Raw genomic sequence first — 19,491 nt, forward strand, 5'->3', positions numbered from 1 at the left:
TAACATTCCTCTACGTCACAACTTAGCTAAAGTTAATCAGCCAATAAAACTGAATAAAAATTGTCACGCGCTTTTTGTTAAATTATTTACCAACATTAGGCCTAATTTTAAAAACTGCGGGAAAGGACTTTTTTCTCTTTGAGCGCGTGCAGGATAGAGACGGTTATTAACATTAGGCTTAAGTTTTGAGAAACCATTTATATATTTCTTAATTTTTTTATTACAATCTTAAATCTGTCGGAAGAAAATGCCTACGAATAATGAATATTTCAATCCTTTTATCGAACCTTTGAACAGTATAATTAATCAAATATAAACCTGGGAATGGCGGTAATGTCAAATTTTCATCTGTGTTGAAGCTTTAGATACTACTAACCAACGTTTCATAATGTCGCTCGGATTTTCTGGTTCCCCTCACTGGGTGAGCCCACCATCTACTTTTTGTTTAAACTGAATAAAATTTGCAAAACCAAAAGCTTCTTTCTCAGAAGTAGATCCTTGAATTTATGTAGAACCGCCTTTTCATGTCGGCTTAATATGTTTAAAAATCGGACGTGAAATCACATTCTTATAAAAAATCCCTCTTCATGAAAACGAAAAAGTACAAGCGAGAACTTGAACTAAGTCTGGCTAAAATCTTGTAGCGATATCGCTGTTTGGAAACTCGCTCTCGCTCTCGCAAATCGCTTCGAATCTCGCTCTCATGAAAACGGGGCTTAATTGTCAAGTGAGGTTAATGATTGTGAATTGTGTTTTACGTTTTCTCGATACATCTAAAGCGAAAGAAACGATTATAGGATTGCCTTAATATAATAGAAGGTGTTAAAATCTCCCTTTTAAATTTCTGTCACCCGTTGACAATAAGGATTTCACGCATTCAATCCCGCTCCTCTATTTAAACATTGAAGGAAATCGATGTTAACTTTAAATGCAAAAGCAAGTATATATTGATGGTATATTTCTAATGGTCTTAAGGGGGAAGTCTAGCGATTTGAAGTACGCAGATAAGCCACTAGAGGCAGCACTTTACATTTTTGTTTTGCCTAACCGAAAATATAGATGGCTCGAAAAATCGTCTCTTGAGAAGGGCGGTTTGGGGGAGGTGCGAAAAATATCATGTCTAAATAAACTTCATGGGGACAGTCTAAGCTGCTAATGCAGGCGAGACTATTTCTATGGAACCAAAATTATGAAGGGTAAAACTGTCGAACCCTTCCTAGAAGAAGCAGGGAAGGTTAATCCCTAACAGGATAAAGAAGATGGGGTGGGGTTTTGAGAAATAGTTGGTATCTATCAAACCATTTGAAGGGTTGAAACTATGCATTTACGACTTAAAAATGGAGTTTTATTTAAAAAGAAGTACTCTCACAGAAACAAAGAATATAATATTTTTGCCTTATAGAAATGACAGATTTCATAGTGAATACCTGTTAAATATAGTTCGATTTGTCCTATAAATCGCGCATGTACAAAAAAATAAAATTCTTAAAATCATTTAACACTCCTGTATAGTTATTCCAAATTCTCAAAGGTTATTTTACGGCATTTAGTTCAAAGAAAAATAGTTTTAAAAACTTGACAAATTAAGAATCTTTATTATTAATTAAAAGTGGCTTTGGGTTGACCATACATTTTAACCATTGCTATATTTCGTGCCTTTGTGTCATCATAAAAGAGACGAGCTCAGACCTGATAGGCTTAAACGTGACCCCTGGTGAAATCTTATCCGATTTTAACGAAACTTGTCTTAATTTAAAGAGAAAATTACCTTCTACTTCAATGATTTAGGAAGTTAACTTCAGCATGACGCTTCAGAACAGCTTCCCAAGAAGTCTAGTAGTGGATTTTGTCCATCCAGATGTCAACGAGAAAGCCACCTTCGTTTTGCGCGCTCCGCTTCAATTGCCAAGAGCCTTGGCACTAATCAAACCATTTAGCTTGGAAGTAAGTACACCAGTAAAGGCGCTCAAAATATCATAGGACGGACGCTGGCAAAACAGACTAGTGCGTGGTAAGCTTTAGTGATCCAAAAGATAATTTAGTCCTAAAGAGACCTAATAAAGAGTTACTTTTTCCACTGGAAAATTATAGGTGAGCTTAAGAGAGTACATCTCATCCAGACCAGAGACCACCTAACCCATGGACAGAAAAATCATGTTAAACCCGCGTTAACAAATGGCAATGCGTAGCACGCGCCCTCACGCGTCTAACGACCGCAATTTATCGCCAAATGCCCCGTAAAGAAAACATTGTCTGTAATAGTTCGGGATATATTTAAACAGATTTTATAAACAATACCAGAGTGATATTTACAAAACTAAATTGATAGATCGCTTATGAATCTTTAATGAGAGAGAGGCTAAAATAAATAAATAATGAAATTCAACTTAATGTTATAATTTAGTCAGATTTTCTCCCCATATCGGTGAAGGGAGACCTCTAGTCCTCAAAAAACCAAAATGGCGCGAATTTTACTAGGGTTTGGTGAAAAACTTCCAACCTACGCCACCACAGCGCTAATGTTAGTCGTTGCTCTAAGCAAACCTAGCTCCCTATTCAGTTGGCCTGTCCATGGGTTAGGTGCATGGTCTGAGATCTCAATTTACCCAAGTCCATCTTGAAACAGTAATTTGAAAATTTTTAGTAACTTTGTCGTACCAGAAAATAAACTGATTCTAATTTACCTCCTACACTAAATACATTAAGCAGTACTAAGAAATTCGAACGATCCAAGATTACTAATCTCCTGTAGCTCGTGCCGTGACTTGCTTGTCGCCACCGCGTCTAGTTTTTCCAAGGATGATGGGGGTAGGATTCGAAATCTGAGATAAATATAGGCGCGCTAACTGTGGAACGACCCAGTTTTGGTGGGACGCCAAAAATGGGGAGGAATAGTCGGACGCATTGGTAATTGGCTGAGAAGGGCTACAGACGAACCAATTACAATTGAGTCCGACTATCCCCCCCTTTTTGGCGTTCCACCCAATCTGAGCCGTTGCACAGTTAGCGCACCTATTTCTATCAGATTTAGCATCCTCCTCCATCATCCTTGGTTTTCCATAGGGAGCTAACAACTGGCTAGGGGGAAGAGATAGTCTGACGTCACGCTGCCCCTCTCTGGTTGGAATTTTTCGCGTAGAATACTGTTTCCAACCGTTAGGGGTGTGACGTTTCAGGCTCAGAACTGTTAACTCCCTATAGCGTTTGAAAGATCCAGGCTAAACAAATTTCTTTATTGTACCTTTGCTAGGTATGGATTTGCATTCTGTGCCTGTTTCCCGCTATGGCCATTTTCTTGAAGTTTTTGGCGGTGCGATTCTTTGTCGATTTGATGGCCTCGAATAACAGGTTCTTTTGGTCGTTCGGTGAGGCTCTTTGGTACGAATACGGCGCCCTCCTTGACGCCGGAGCCGAACAACCCAGGCGATTGGATCGCAGTTCCATGAAAGTCGGCTTGATTGGTTGGTTCATCTTTTCGATGATCGCCTACGCTTCCTTTTCGGGTCAACTAAGTAAGAAGCAAAATGTCTTTCATATATTTCGCTATATTAATTTGTAGATGTAATTCGGTTTGCACGCGTACTCGCGATTTTCATAGACAAGTTTACCCCTAGAAGTTCGAAAATAAATCGATGTCTCAGAGGCGAGGGGTTAGTCACTTTAATAATAAGGTGTACACAACCGCAGAAATCGATTACTTGATTTCTGGAACTCTTAGAAAATCATCAGTAATCACAATCATTTTTGTATGTAATCAAAGGTAATCAGAAATCTCCGATAATCAATGGAAATCACGTGAAATCTTGAGAAAATCAGAAATAATCACATGATTTACTTGTAAAATTTTGTAATCACCTCGGAAATCACACATTTCGTGAAATTACCACAAATAATCAATCGAGGAACTCGAAAATCTAAAATAAAAATTGTAATCAGTTCAGATAGAAATAATTACTGTATTCATCGTAATTCACGATAAATCCAGTGGTAATCACGTCATTCACCAAAAAATCAACAGAATTCGTTGGAATTCAAACAGGAATCACAAGTAATCTGCGGCAATAACGGGAAATCAGTGTAAAGATTATGGAAATCACCGAAAATAATCCCAATCACAGAAATCAAGGAATTCGTTCAGTAATCAACGGAATTCACATCCAGAAATCAGCTGCACAAAATTTTGGCGAATGACTAGCCCCTCGCTCAGAGGCAATTAGAATCACGCGTCGCCTCCACTTTCCTTACTGTCTCACTTTTTGTTATCTCATTGTGTTTATGTTGATTATGGTGTCTTTTTTGCGCAGTTTCATTTTTGAACTTTCCGGGTTTGGAGGATCCGATCGACACTCTTGACCAATTAGCCGCCGCTGTCCATCAAGGGAAGATAGTTGCGGGCAGTTTGCGTAGCACTTTCTTTCATCAAGCCATAGAGGTCAGTCATAAAAGGAAAAAAGTAGTTTTTGTGATCACGTTTAGCTTAGGTGAATACAGCGCTAGCTCCCTTTGACAAGTGCTTTTATATTTTCAGTGACTGTGGTACACTAAAAAAATCATGTATAACCCCTCTTATTTAAGTTCTAGCTTTCAAAATTTATTTGAAGTTTAGAATTGTCTTGATATAGTTGAATTCCCTTTCTCGTGAGTCGTATAATTTTGGTATCACCAAAGCGCCCATTTTTAACATGACCTAAAACTATCTTTTACGTGTGGTTATAACCTGTCTGGTTGGTTATATTTCGATTTCGAAAGGTTTAATACTTTAAGGGGCATGAAGGCTGCGTTCAACTACCGGCAACTGGAAAAATACAGTCTCTCTCCGTTTGCGGTTTTTTTGGCCACGCTTCGTCATGAGTGTCTAAGAGAAATTTTTTAGCGTTGCTAGATCTCTTCAAAATGGCGTCTGCTGCCAAAAATTAATTACAAAAGCGTACTTTGAAGCTGCTCGTGAAGAACCAATTTTAAATTTTAAAACGATTCAGTTTATTCTCAGCAGTAATGATTCAATAGTAATATTGGGTGCAAAAAGCATTTTATACATATTTTCAAAATTATTCTTCAAACCAATGTTTTTGTAGCTCTCGTAAAAATCATAAGGCATGGTTTTCACTTGGCGTAAATCATGACTTTTCGTCCGACGTCAAGTGCATGACAACGGAAAAAAAACATAGTTACGCTGGACAGAAATTACGTGTACTGTGGCGATATTGCTTTTCTTTTTTTTTAGGCCGCGTTCATTGTTAACGCTCCACGCGAGCCAATCAGCAATGAGCTCGAGTCGTGACGTCATTTTCGACCACGCGTGTTCGGAAAAGGACGTCCGCGGTCCGCCATGTCTTTATTTATTTAGTTCCTAATCGAGTTAGTTACTAGTACAAATTAGAGATGGCCGATACCAGGCTTAACCCGATACCGATCGATACCGGTACAAACATGAACCGATACCGATCGATACCGGTACAAACATGAACCGATACCGATCGATACCGATATTTACTCACTATGATCCAAAACCCGATACTTCAACCGATACCGATATGGTATCGGTTCATCCCTAGAGTAGTAGGCGCGTACTAAGAAAGATTTTTGCTTATTAGTTGTCAGATAAACTGAATTCAATTACTTTCATATAAATGAGAACTCGTCACGATTGAAATTCAAAGAAATGAGATATTATCACCATCATTACGTTTCTAAAATACCTAAAAATGTCATGTAGCGCCATATAACTTCTTTTAAACGAGTATCGGGTTAGTATCGGTATCGAACCAACCGATCCGATACTATCGGGAAACCCCGATATGGTATCGGTACCGGTTCATCCCTAGTACAAATCCCTGAGATTGCCAAAGTCAAATGCTGAAAGTTTTATTGAAGAGGTTCGGAGCCATCAATATCTTTATGATATTAGACACAAAGGTTACAAAGACCAAAAAAGAAAGATGTCCGCAATTGGTACAATGTTCAGTTTATTTGGTAAGTCTTGGTTCCATTATTTGCGAGAACTACGCTAAGTGAAAACGCTAAAACGATGGGCGACAACGTAAGAAAACGAATCTGACGTTTGACGTCCAGCTGCAAAGTTGTTTTTTCGGTCAAGTGGGAGCTTTAGTCGCCATTACGAAACGGATGAACTAAGAAATAACGTACTCCCTTGCCATTTGGTTCGTTGAAAGTTCGATTAAAAACGTCACGTGACAACCGGAATTGAAAACATCTTTGAACCAAAAAATTGGACTCCGTTGCGAGTTGTTGAAAACAGCCGACGCCAGGCTTAAAATGCTTTTCGTATACTTGTAGGCGATTAGTACCGGTCGTTTAGGTCACTTGGGCGACGGAGTCAGACGAGACCCGATCAGTTCCGGGGCGACATCGGTGCCTTCGGGTGTCTTGAAGGTCTTGCACGAGAAGTATGCCTTCGGTTGGGGCCGAGAGAACATGCGAGGGTCAGTCGCTCGGTTGGGAGAACATAATTTTCACTTTCTTAGTGACCAACTCGTTTAACACTTTCTTGGGACACGCTGGTAAGCAAACATACGCAGTAGTCTTCGTGTAACTTTACTTTCAATTTTCAGAAAATTATTATTGTCTATCCCGGAGATCTAGTATTACCAGAAGTATATAATACTTCTCTTCGAGAGAAGGGCACCACAAAGCGGTGTAAGTGTAACTTCATTCTTCCCAACAGCAGAGCATTTGGAGCAAGCTTAGGTTACTAAACCGAGTCACATACGCGATAAATTATTATTACTCTATTAGCGTTTAGCTATTTGGCAAGACGCATGCGCTTGTGGATTTATGTCCCACGTCATGACAATCAAGATTTGTGGGTAATTGCTGGGATTTATTACCAAACAATTATAGAATTCACCCTAGCACGATGCGCGATGCCCATCTGAAGTTTGATGAGCGGGAGATCAAACAAAATGGGTAAGCCTGGGAAGAATAACTAAAGTATTAAGAGGATACAGAGTGTCATCCTTCTTCTATTATCTCCTTCTGGTAATACGTCGTAGTTAAATTGAAGCTGTCATGTAAAGATGAAATTGGAAATAGTACCTTTTATAGCACTCTTTGACGCGTGAGTTGATCACTCTTATCCTGGAAAGTATAAGACTAAGGCTTTCTATGGCACTCATCCCTGTTAAAAAAAGCGTATGATTTAAATGGCCACTAAAACAATGTAAATAACCACTAGATTTTGAAACCACTAATAGAATTTAATCTCCCGGTTGTCATAGCAACCACTTAAAAATTAATTCGCCCTTAATTTGCTCAATCACTAAAAAATGGAATAAGACTTTAAAAAATATTAAATCTACCTTTAACCTAATTCTCATCGCATTTTCTAATGCCAACAGCCAACTCATAATCGAAATGTCTTCGCAACTGACGAAGCTTCGATATGTCTCTGAATCAGAAGAAGAATCGGTGCAGGAAGATAGTACTACAAAAACCGTAAAAGCAAAACGAAAGTGTGCTAAATGGCGGATAGTTAAAACTTTCACTGCAAGAGCCGATGCTGATGCCCATGTGTCTGCCGACTGGGCGAAACATCACACGAACAATTGCATCAGTTCAGTGACAGTGTACTACTACTGCAAGAATCATGGTGAACCGTGTCCTGCTAAATCTAAATTGGTAATTCCAAGTAATATCGATTGTAAATTTGACTTTTATGAGTCCGAATCTACTCATCTCAATGCAAAATCTGACAAAAGTGGTTTAGAGAAAGAGTTGAAGAAAGAAATTCTTTCACTTGTGAATGTTGGTGTAACTAAACCAAATGCAATTCTTCGTGCACTTGCAGAGAAAGGAGATATTATTCCATAAAAAAGTCAGATAATTAGCTTTTTAAGTTACGAAAAAAGAAAGAATGGTATTCCAGTTATTTATTTAAGCCAATTAATGAAATGGTGTGAAGCCAAAAGCCTGCTTCCAAGCGGAACTGACGAACCTTATGTGGTGCAATACAAGTCCAATGTTGATGAAACTGATTATGATAACAATTACTTCCATGTTTTTGCTTCAACTCGAAGATTGCTGAGTTTAGATCCATTATCAAAATCCTTGCAAGCTGATGCGACATACAAATTGAACTGGGAAGGCTTTTCAGTTCTGGTTGTTAGAATTTCAGACAAAGATAAGCATTTTCATCCAATAGCCATAATGCTTTCTAGTCACGAAAGAACTGAGGACTTTCAATTCTGCTTTCAATCTTTGAAAAAGGGTGTAGAATCTACAATTCTACAAAGATTGCCATTAGGTACATAGTTAAGTTATGGGTTATTTTTAATGCATGATAAATCGATTATCTTTTTACAGGCACGTTCCTGGGAAATATGATGATGATTGTGAAGTCCTGGTCAACTGACCGAGACCCATCAAATATTAACGCTAAAATCTTCAAAACAATGCCTACGTATAACTTGCACATAATGACCAGAGCGTATCAGTGGGTTCGTACGGCTCCCGTGGTGTTTGAAGACGAAGGAACTGACACAATTGATTGTTATGTCGCTGCAAGTCATCGAGCTTCTGTGACAGCAGAAGTTGTTAAATTACGCTCAAGACGATTCCGTAGCTTCGATGCGTTTAAGGAAAATTATTTGAATATTTATCTTATCAAGTTAAATTTGTTGACCTGCATGGGAACATTCATCGTGTACTTGTGCTTTTTTTTTTTAAAGAATTTTGCGTGTAAGCATATCTACGGACTTTCTGTAATGCGAAAACTTTGTATCTTTCCTGACACTGCTAAGCAAGTACCAATTGGCCAAAAACGTAAAAGAGGCCGGCCTGAAAGAACGAAGAAAGCCCTTATTCGCCAGTAAAGTGGTGTGATTATTTTGAATAAAAACAAAAGTAAATAGATATCAAAAAGTTAATAGCTTTAAGTCAATCATACCTTCCCGCCTGCATGCTATGTAAAATTAGTATCGAGTATCACGTGGCTTGCTTGTAACCAATAGGATGTTCGCATGACGTCATAGAAGCGACAAGAGATATTGGAAAGCAGTACAAATTACTGAGCATCATGGGAGTAAATTTAGGGCAATATCATTGGTAGCCGCGCTAACGTGATGGAAAATGGCGCCGTAGTAGTGCGGGTAATAGCTGAATTATGGTAAATTATATTAAAATACTAGTCTAAAACTGTAATTAGTTTCATAATGCCGCGTAAAAAACGATTTTAGTTTCGCCTTCGGTATCGACCCAGTGCAATTTTTATCTGAAACTTCGAATAATACCTCATACTCTTGCATCATGTTGCAAACAAAAGTTTTCAAACGTCCTTGGCTCTCCCAACATTGTAGTATTGTTTCAAGTTGATCTTTTTTTTCACGAATTCGTCATAATCATATTCCTTATCCATTTTTCATATTACTATTTTATCACATTCATAGGCAATCACATGTAGTCTTCACAGATTTTGTACTAGGCCTAGGCTATACTGTTACAGTCTCACAGCAGACAGCTGATTGAAATTACCTTTAGAACGCATGCGCGTCGATTAAACCTTCAACAACCCGCACTACTTTGTCTGAGCGGCGCGACACTAGATACGTTAGGTACATGTCAAGTGGTTCGCTAGGTGCTACGCCATTTGTGCGCTGCCGCGGAATAGGAGCGGGAATCTCAACTTTCATAACGCGCCCATGCCGGGGAGATATTAACTTCTTGTTTATAATCTATTTACTTCAGATAAAAACTAGAAATGTTTTTTTAATTATTAATGGTGAATTAATTTTTTTGGTGAATGCCCACGTTAAGGGATAATTAATTTTTTTAAGTGGTTGCTATGACAACCGGGAGATAACATTATTTTAGTGGTAGTAAAATCTAGTGGTGAATTACATTGTTTAAGTGGGGGATTATACAGGGTGTTTGTGAAAGGTCCATCAATAATGAAAGGGCGTATTTATTGGGCCATTTTGAGTCGAAAATGTTCTATGACATTTTTCCGTTCGGGCCACTGTTTTCAAGTTATGATTGGAGTAATTTACGGATGACCCCTTAAATTTAATTAAGAAATTGAAAGACAGCGCTAATTTAATGAAGGGGTCATCCCTAAAATATTCAAATCATAACTCGAAAACCGTGGCTCGGACGGCAAAATGTCATAGAACATTTTCGACTCAAAATGGCCCAATAAATACGCCCTTTCATTATTGATGGACTTTTCACAAACACCCTGTATATAAGCGTTAAAAAAACTGCTTTTCACATATTTAAATTGAGCCTATATAATTCTCCTAAGAATCCCACGATGGGAGATTGTAGTAGAGTTTCAAGGCGTTTGGACCAGTAGATACGAAGATACTCTTACTCTTAGCACTGAATCTCTCATTTTGACATGGCAAATTATTTTTCCAAAGAAAACGATCCATTTTGAAAGAGTCCCTTAATTTTGGGTTCATTTGAATTCAAAGGAATCAGAAATTAACTTCAAGTAAGAGTCGCGCTTATACATGGTAATCGAATTCTTTGAACGGACTTCTAGCTCGATTAGCATCCGTCCGTGAGCGCGTGATCGAGTGGGCCGTGGTCCATCTCACTTACCATCCCCCTTTCGTACCACCTCCTTTTATCAAAATATTTGGGATGATCTGTTGAAACAGTTTTTCTCGGATCGTCTCTATTTTTAACCGAAATTACGAACCACGCTTAGCCGTTTACTTATTTCCACACTCCTGGTGAGCTAATCTCACCAAGTTAATAGGTACTAATGAATAGGGCTTGAAGGTTTCGAATATGAACTTCGCGAGTCTTACATTTTCCTTGGAAAAAAGTCATTAACTTCTGCTTGAATGAAGTGATCAGTTCCTGTTGTCAATTGATGGTGAAACACATGAACACTTCCCTTTTAGAGCTGTGATTGGTTTATAATGAAGTAATACTTTTCAATCTTCAAAGTGCCAAAAGGCTCTCCGCTTCGAGTTCCCCTCAATATGGTGTAAGCTCTTCAAAAATACATCCACTTTGCTTAATTAATGCGCAATGTTATTTTAATTTTTTATTCTAAAAATACACCATATGCATGCTAAAATCCTGAATTTAAAAATGGCATTGAAATCCAAAATATTACTTGGTCCCGCACGTTTCATCCATCCGAAAGCGATCAAGAGCCCGTAGTTAATGAAAGGCGAAAAATAACCTGAGAGGGTTAGGCCTAAACTGCAAAAATCAGCAAAATTTGATAGATCTTTCAAAACATTACCACTGTGATGTAGTTTTACCAAGGATAAAGAATGCGCGTGAGGAAATTTGTTCTCACGCTACAGGATATGAAACTCCCTATCTCGGACGACAGCTTATTCTGTAAATACTCTGTTACAACATCGGTTGTCAGCACGCGCAAACCTAGGTCTCTATGTAACATAGCTTTTAAACTTCAGGACTTAAAATATCCGCTAGTTTTTTAGCTCGAGTGCACGGCATGAGTTTCAAATACGTGTAGGCAATTTCACAAGTATTCTCCATGAAATTTCAAACTAATTTTAATTTTAAAATATCTGTCATTTCAAACCAATATCTAACTAATTTTGATCTTTCCCCTTTCACATTGTTTTCAAAGGCACTTTTAATTAATGAACCTAAGAATTTGCTACAGCGAGGATAAACTCGCACGCTGTCAGCTTGCAAATTGATTCGCGTTCTCAAGGATGTCCAACTCCGCACACATTATATGGCCCATTCCCGCACAGTTTTTACATTGCAAATTTAGTTCACCATTTTCTACCATAACCCATTTCCACACAGTTTGCAAATAAAACATTTTTATTTTCTTGTTGATTAGGTTTGATTCGGTTAGGGTTAGGTTAGGTTCGGTTATATTTTGGTTAGGTTAGGTTATGCTACAATAGGGGCATGCAAACTTGTGATTCGACCATTGCAATATCACTATCGATGTAAAAAAGTGTATTGATAGACGTAAGTAACCATTAAACCAAGTGTGTTTTTGTTAAAAACAAGATGGCCCCGGCCAAATTAGAGCCCCATCGTTTGTAAGGCTCCATCTATCGAGAACATTCTATCTTTGGAATAGGTATTAGTTACCCTTAATCACCATCCATTTTAAATCATCAATAAATCCCTATCACATTTAAAAGTATCAATAAAAATCACCAATTCAAGAAATTCTTTATTAGTGAATAGCCCCTCGACGCGTTACTTTTAACAGTGCTAAAATGATTGCTTGGAACCACTAAATAATCCCAATCCCTTTTAAAATTGGCAATGACTTTTTGTACATCAAACGATGTGGCTAAAAAACAGATAGTTATATTGATTATCCACTCGATGAGTTTACGACATAGACTCTTTTAGATTTATAACATGGACTTATGCCCGGAAGCATTTGAAAGAGAGAGAATTCGGTAAAACACCCAACTTGAGTTCTTTCTTTGTGTAAACCCCGAACTTTTTATTCTATAGAAAGTTGTTCGGATTCTTAGAATATTCATGGCTTAAAGTGTGACAAATTTTAAAGAGAGAATGAAATCTCTCATTTACGGTAAGGCAATATGACAAATTGTGGTGTTCATAAAAGATATACATATATTACTGTTTGTTCATTAATATTTTACACTGCATCCGCATTGTACTGTTATAGATAAATCATCAGTCTTTCCACCTTTAAAATCACCAGTCAATGAAAAATTACACCTAAACACAATTTATCCCTATTCACTCTTAGTGCGTTCATTCATATGTGCATAGTGTATTCGTAATGCATTGTTATAGAGAAATCATAATCAAAAATGCCTCTTTTCACTCTCCCTTTAAAAAGACGAACGATACTTCTTCTTCAGACCAAGTCAAACTAATACCCCCATCGTTAGATGTACATCAAACGATGTGACTAAAAAGAAGTAAAAGGAGCATTTTTAATTCCATTTGTTAAATCTGCATTAAAAATTAATCTATCATTAAATAGCATCGAAAATTTTATAATCATAAAAACTCACATTTTGGCTATTTTCGGTCCAATGGGCCAGCATCATAAGTTTAAAGGCGAACTATGCTCGGTTGGCGCCCCTTTAGTGAAACTTTCCTGCGTAGCTCCAAACGCCGAGAAAATGTGCTGCCGCCTAGGCGAAGAAGCTTGCAACTCAGTTTATTTCTAACGAATTTTCTACTCCCCCCTTTCTCCCATCCGTTACCGCACCAACGACGAAGCCACGCTTCCTTTAGGTTCGCCAAACCCCCCTCCCCCATGGATGATGCTCGTGCCACGTGACCGTTGATGGTAGGGATAGCTTAAGAATGTTAAACGGGGGGACGAAAAACGCCAGACTGGGTTTTCTTTTTGCCCCTATATAGAGTAGTGGCACTCCATGTTAATTTCACATAGAGCGTAACGTAGCCAAAGGCAGGGAGGTGCCATTACTCTATAGTCTTACTGCCATGATTTTCCTGGGGACTGCGGTACCAAGAAGGGATTCGGAGTTTTTAGAGTGCAAAGGTTTGAACTGAAACCCCCTAACATTGCAATACTATTAAGTTTTTTCTCTGTAAGAAGGAGGTACCTCCCCCCCTTTTTTTTAAATAAGGGCAGGGTAGCTTCGACCACCTGAATAGTTTGACAACCAAACACCTATAGTTGATTCCTTTATTCCCTTTTCCCAATGCCACACACATGCCTTTCAATCAGAGCTGTGCTAATTAGCTGACAACTAATTGAATTAGAAATAGCAATTAGGAAAATATTTATGAACTAATTAATTAGCCAATTAGCAATTAGACATAGAAACTAATTCAATTCAATTAGAAATTAGGCATTTATTTATCAAACTAATTAATTAGAATTACTAATTTCTAATTAATTACTTGTCTAATTAAGGTAAAAAAAGAGACCATAAGTAAACATAAAAGTTTAAAAGTGCCCATGGATTTAGTACTTTGGTAATGCAAAGTTTAATGTTTTAATGTCATTGAAAAACGGGTACGGAAGCCATGAATTATTCTCGAAAAATGAGACAAGCCTCGAGCCTTCCGTCATGTTAAAATTTGACTCATTTCTTCATTTTCTTCCCACAGTGCCTATAATGGACCCCTGAGTAGTAAATACATGCGCACTGCTATTAATTCGAGTAGGTAAAACAGTCGAAATTTCGAAATGGGGCAGTTGCGAACTACGAAATTTTCTACTAGTACTAGTATTCTCTCATGTTTGAGGAGCTGAAAAATTTAGAGTAGCACTAAGGTTTCCTCATCGATATAATAAGGCTTTTTCATATTCAAATAGATGAATCAAGAGTTAATTCCTCGATTTTTTTACAACAAATTGGCGTAAAAGATTAATTGAAAATTCAATTAGCTAATTAGTTAATCCTAAATCTAATTAAATTTTAATTAGATAATTACCTTTCCGATTCATACTAATTAATTAGAATTACTTCTCAATTAGCACTAAGGTAATTAAAATACAATTACCATTTTCAATTAGTAAATTTTGCTAATTAATTAGAAATTCAATTAGCTAACTAATTAATTAGCACAGCTCTGCTTTCAATCCATTTTGTCACTCTCTATGTGCTAATGGCTAGTAGCTATGAATAGAAAGGTCTTTTATAAAGATTCACTATTTTTTCGATTCGATATTTTCAACTTAAAATGAAACTATGGAGACAAATATCTATACTCCTGTTTACCCGCACTTGAGAAACCGTGCTTGCCATTATATATTGGCTAATGCTCCTCAACTTTTACAATACCGTCAAGTGAGGTTGAACAAGAGTATATAATGAGCATTTTTATTTATTTCTTGGAAAAACTGAAAAAGTACATTGGTTTGAACGTTCTTCAAACGAAAGGGACGTGATCCTTCTTTATATCCTGTGAACACCTGACGTGAAATGATTTGGTTATCCCGATCTAATTCCTTATATCGTGTGATATTTGCGAAGTGTTTCGAACATACTTCTTTCTGAAATGAAATGACTCGTTAATCGCTTTACAATTACCTTTGCCATGTGTATTTGGCGAGTTGTTCTGGGTACACTTTATTATGAAAGGCGGCGATTAAATAATGTTATAATCACTGCAGTAACCATAATAGTGAGTAGCCCCTCGACGAGACTGATATCTATCTCCATTTCTTCGGTGACCACATTCCAATGCATTGCTAAACATTTCTTTTATCTCCTTTTAAAATAATGAACGAATGAACTTGTATTCAAGGTAGAAATGTCATTACCGGCCGATATTATGTGTGTGTTTGGGAAGCACTAGCCACCCGGAATTTCACTTTAAAGCAGAGTTGATACTAAGAAAAGGGTAGGAAAACCTCAATTACCCTCCCGAAATTAACACCATCCGCCAAGACTGAGAAATGGTATACATTCATGGATCTGGAGGGAATTCTTAGAACCCAAACAAAAATAAAATCACATTTCTGGTTTACAGACCCCCTTTACCTACTAACTATAGAAAATTTCGGAATATAAATACTGAGTAATCAACCCACAGGGGCGAGGCGGCCATTGGGGTATTCTTTCTCGCGCCAAGAAGAGACGCCAGAATGACCCCGAGTTCACTGCTCGCGGGAGGCTAGCCAACTCGCACTGAATCTAGCGGGGTTTCTTGGCGCCAAGGAGGATACCGCAATGGTACCGTATTTAATTTCCGAAATGGTCTATACGGTAGATGCCGTAGCATTCTCGTAGCAAGGAGGATTTATAAGAGAGGAGGTTCAGAGTCAGACAAAATGCATGTCCGCAGTTCATAAAATTACACTGTGGAGTTCCCCAGTTACCATGATTACCACTACCCCCTCACGGCAAGAGAGCGTACGTTCTCGCCCATGCGTTCAAGCCCCCTTTTTCTAGCCTCATCAGCTTGTTTATAATTTTGAATATTCCTCGTTTGCAAGAACAATCACGTGACGTGCGCCTTTACCAACGGCTTACGCGCCGATGCATGTTTTTTATTTCCACACTTCCAAAACGAGTCTTCTCTCTTATTCATCCTCCTTGCTTTTAGCAAGCCGGCACAAAAATTTTCCAACACCATCACACTCTTGCCCCACTCAAAGTAACGAAGCAAGTACCAGTCCATACTACCCCTTAATGCCGATAAGGATGAATACATACATCTCCTTTGCTAATTACTACCTGGTATTATCTATCATTCGATGTTGCTAACAAAGACCAAAATTATTTTGCAATGTGCTAAGGTTGTACAATACCCAACAATGGTCTAAGGCTGTGCAGTGCATGACGCATAAGTTTTTTCTCCTTTCCTAAATCGTAGAAAATGTCTTTAGCCTACCTATTCTCTCCCAAACCTGTCGCGATTTATAGATACAATAGTTTGAAGCGCTACATCCTTTCCCTCTTGAAGCTGGCAGTTTAACAGCTCTATGATTAGACACGGTTATACGAGAAAGAATCACAACATTGTATAGAAAACCCTGGTTGTAAAGGCTTGTCTATATACATGTACAGGTACACAAACTGGTTCTGATGTTGTAAGACTGAAATCAGGCCCGACATAGAGTAATGGCAGTGCAAACGGCATACCTCCTATCTCTTAGCTCAGTGTCATGCCCCTACTGGGCGCGTACAGTATCCTCTCTTACAAAAGCGCGCCCAGAGGGAGGGATACACGGTTTTCACCCCTCTCTACCACCATTAGTATATACACTGTATCCTCAAAAAGTTTTTATAAATACGAAGTTTGAAAAAATATTCTAACTATTGCGACTGTCCACTTAAAATATCGCGAGTGTCCACTTAAAATAACGCGAGTGTCCATTTAAAATATCGCGAGCGTCCATTTAAAATATCGCGACGTCCATTTAAAATACCGCGAGCGTCCATTTAAAATATCGCGAGCGTCCATTTAAAATATCGCGACGTCCATTTAAAATACCGCGAGCGTCCATTTAAAATATCGCGAGCGTCCATTTAAAATAACGCGAGTGTCCACTTAAAAATTAAAATAACGCGAGTGTCCACTTAAAAATTAAAATATCGCGAGCGTCCATTTAAAATAACGCGAGTGTCCACTTAAAAATTAAAATAACGCGAGTGTCCATTTAAAATATCGCGAGCGTCCATTTAAAATATCGCGAGTGTCCACTTAAAAATTAAAATAACGCGAGTGTCCATTTAAAATATCGCGAGTGTCCATTTAAACTATCGCGAGCGTCCATTTAAAATATCGCGAGCGTCCATTTAAAATATCGCAAGCGTCCATTTAAAATATCGCGAGCGTCCATTTAAAATATCGCGAGTGTCCACTTAAAAATTAAAATAACGCGAGTGTCCATTTAAAATATCGCGAGTGTCCATTTAAAATATCGCGAGCGTCCATTTAAAATATCGCGAGCGTCCATTTAAAATATCGCGAGTGTCCATTTAAAATATCGCGAGCGTCCATTTAAAATATCGCGAGCGTCCATTTAAAATATCGCGAGCGTCCATTTAAAATATCGCGAGCGTCCATTTAAATTTTGCCAGCGTCCAGTAACCCAGTTCAATTTCACTTTGGTTCTCCCAGTGTCACTAAGCCAAGAGGCTGCAGGGAGAAAGGCTAGCAGTTCAGTTTGAATTAGTACTTGACCATCTTGGCTGACGTAGAATGCCTCACAATCACAACATGGCACTGAAGATAAAGCTGAGAGAGGGAGCAACTTCTCCCACCCCAATAATTTCAAACATTATTCACACGTCCTGTTAAATTATCAGTAACGTCCTGGTGTATACGCACTATATAAAAGTCACAAAATGTTTAGTCACTAATCTTTTAGATTGGTCAAACTTAACATTCGATTTTTACCTCATTTTATTTTTGATGTTCATTACCAAACACCACTAAAATAGTTTTCCTGATAAAACAAAGCATGAATTAAAACCAGGCATGGATATAGTTTTGATGCTTTTATTAATAGTTACCTATCATCTTCATATAAAACAGTTCCGAACACAATTGACTTCATGCGATATGAAGAAAGCTCAATTCGTTTCTTACTAACCGTCTTTCTGAAATCCCGTCCCGAAGAAAGATACCTAACCGATCGCTAAACGCGCCCGGCCCCAAGCCCCCAACCAAACCAAGTCGAATGATTTCTCAATTCCGCGGATTTCCCCTCTCCTATGACTATAACAGCATAGTACAAACAAGATGGCCCAAGGGCTGGGCCTTAATAGTAATTTTACACGGCTCACGTGACCCCCCCCGTATAGTTGATCTCCAATAAATCGTACAACTAAAAACATTTCTGAAACACAATCGTGTATCCCTTCAATTTCTAATAACGTCACATTTCAAATAATATTAAATCCTGGATCCCCTAAACCAGAAATCACTATGACCGTAAAGCGTCCCCTCTATTTTACGAAACCTAACCTAACCATCCAGCATAATCTCTGATGTATCACGCGCACAAAGTGCAGTAGTGCAAGAAAATTATCATCTTGTTTCCCATCCCTCAAAAAAGCCCGCGAGATTTAAACTACCTTTCTTTCCTCTCTCTCCGAGCGGGATGCCCCCTCTCCCTCTTCCCCCTCTCACTAATATACCAGGCAGGCAGTTCTCTCTCTACGCGGAGCTTCGTATCGCCACCGCGTACGCTAGCGATCTCTCTCTCTCATCGTAAGCGTACGTTTCGCGGACGCGACCGGTTTCCCTCTCTCTCTCTCATCGTAAGCGTTCGTTTCGCGGACGCGTCCGGGACAGGGACAGGGGTTTTGGTGCCGTTTCTTAAATTTTAAACGGAATAATTCCGTGTAAAATTAAAAAGAAAAATTCCAAGAATAAAAGAAGTTCCCAGGTGCAAAAAAGAAAAACTGCTCCTCGCTGTCACGAAAGAATGAGGAAAAGGGGTGTAAAATGGACTGCAAGGTTTTATATTGATACGTGGAGTCCAGGTTGAGGGGCAAATAGAGTCTTTGTAACCCACGTGACGCGATTCATCCACTCGTAGGGTATGGTCCTTTTTTCAAATTTTAGGCCACCGCCCCCAACGCGAGCGCCATCTAGCGTTCTAGATCGGTAATAAACGTCGCCGACGCTACCTTTAAGGTTTTTAAAATGTTTTGCAAACTGTGCGGAAACGGGCTATAGGCTTTTAAGGTGTGAAAAATGAAACTCTGCGGAAACAAGCGACCACCGGCGTTCTCTACTACGGTTTTAAAAAGCCAACAATTATATTAAATAGAAAACTTAATGTTTGCGATTCAGAGTACTTCGTCTGCAGGATTGTGGTATCCTGGAAAAGTTCCGTAAGGACACGATTGAGTGGGAAAGGATTAAGGGCATGTTTGACACAGACCACCTCCAGGAAAAGAGTGGTACAAGACACTTGGTCATAGTGGACCTGCAAGGCGCGTTCGCCATCTTGACCATCGGACACGCTCTGGCTTTACTCGTCTTTCTGGCAGAGACGGAGAGACTCTCTAACATAGCTGTCCGCGCTCACCTCAATTTAGCGAGCGCGAGCGTGAATTGAGCAAGGCTCTTCGAAATAATTGATAAAGTCACGAG

The 19,491-nt window shown here is 38.6% G+C and overlaps 3 protein-coding genes and 1 long non-coding RNA gene across 8 annotated transcripts in view; 3 read left to right on the forward strand and 1 right to left on the reverse strand.

Annotated features, from left to right (window-relative positions):
* The window catches only part of LOC149705347 (protein regulator of cytokinesis 1-like), a 117,671-nt gene that overhangs the window by 49,009 nt on the left and 49,171 nt on the right, over positions 1-19,491 (forward strand). The gene's annotated exons all lie outside the window — the stretch shown is intronic.
* LOC149705351 (glutamate receptor-like) lies at positions 1,693-7,351 on the forward strand. 4 transcript variants are annotated; one of them, XM_089865521.1, is made up of 6 exons: positions 1,693-1,944; positions 3,251-3,512; positions 4,305-4,432; positions 6,298-6,657; positions 6,757-6,927; positions 7,014-7,351. In XM_089865521.1, exons 1-4 carry the CDS (start codon positions 1,804-1,806, stop codon positions 6,499-6,501), a joined length of 735 nt encoding a protein of 244 aa, XP_089721647.1. In that variant the 5' UTR covers positions 1,693-1,803; the 3' UTR covers positions 6,502-6,657; positions 6,757-6,927; positions 7,014-7,351. The 4 variants fall into 4 exon arrangements, with proteins under 4 accessions (XP_089721647.1, XP_089721646.1, XP_089721648.1 ...); XM_089865520.1 differs by having other exon boundaries at positions 6,298-6,521; positions 6,573-6,657; positions 6,757-7,351; XM_089865522.1 differs by having other exon boundaries at positions 6,298-6,521; positions 6,598-6,657; positions 6,757-7,351.
* LOC149705352 (uncharacterized) lies at positions 7,762-9,061 on the forward strand. The gene is made up of 2 exons (XM_089865518.1): positions 7,762-8,263; positions 8,323-9,061. Exons 1-2 carry the CDS (start codon positions 7,906-7,908, stop codon positions 8,829-8,831), a joined length of 867 nt encoding a protein of 288 aa, XP_089721644.1. The 5' UTR covers positions 7,762-7,905; the 3' UTR covers positions 8,832-9,061.
* LOC149705353 (uncharacterized) lies at positions 14,743-18,072 on the reverse strand. 2 transcript variants are annotated; one of them, XR_016381571.1, is made up of 3 exons: positions 17,901-18,072; positions 17,785-17,819; positions 14,743-17,714 (listed from the first exon to the last, which is right to left on the reverse strand). It is a non-coding gene; the product is annotated as an uncharacterized LOC149705353 (long non-coding RNA). The 2 variants fall into 2 exon arrangements; XR_016381570.1 differs by having other exon boundaries at positions 17,785-17,833.

This window comes from Phalangium opilio, unplaced genomic scaffold, assembly GCF_054372755.1.
Source record: "Phalangium opilio isolate 3A_F unplaced genomic scaffold, DU_Popi_V2 ptg000014l_1, whole genome shotgun sequence".
Lineage (NCBI taxonomy): Eukaryota > Metazoa > Arthropoda > Arachnida > Opiliones > Phalangiidae > Phalangium > Phalangium opilio.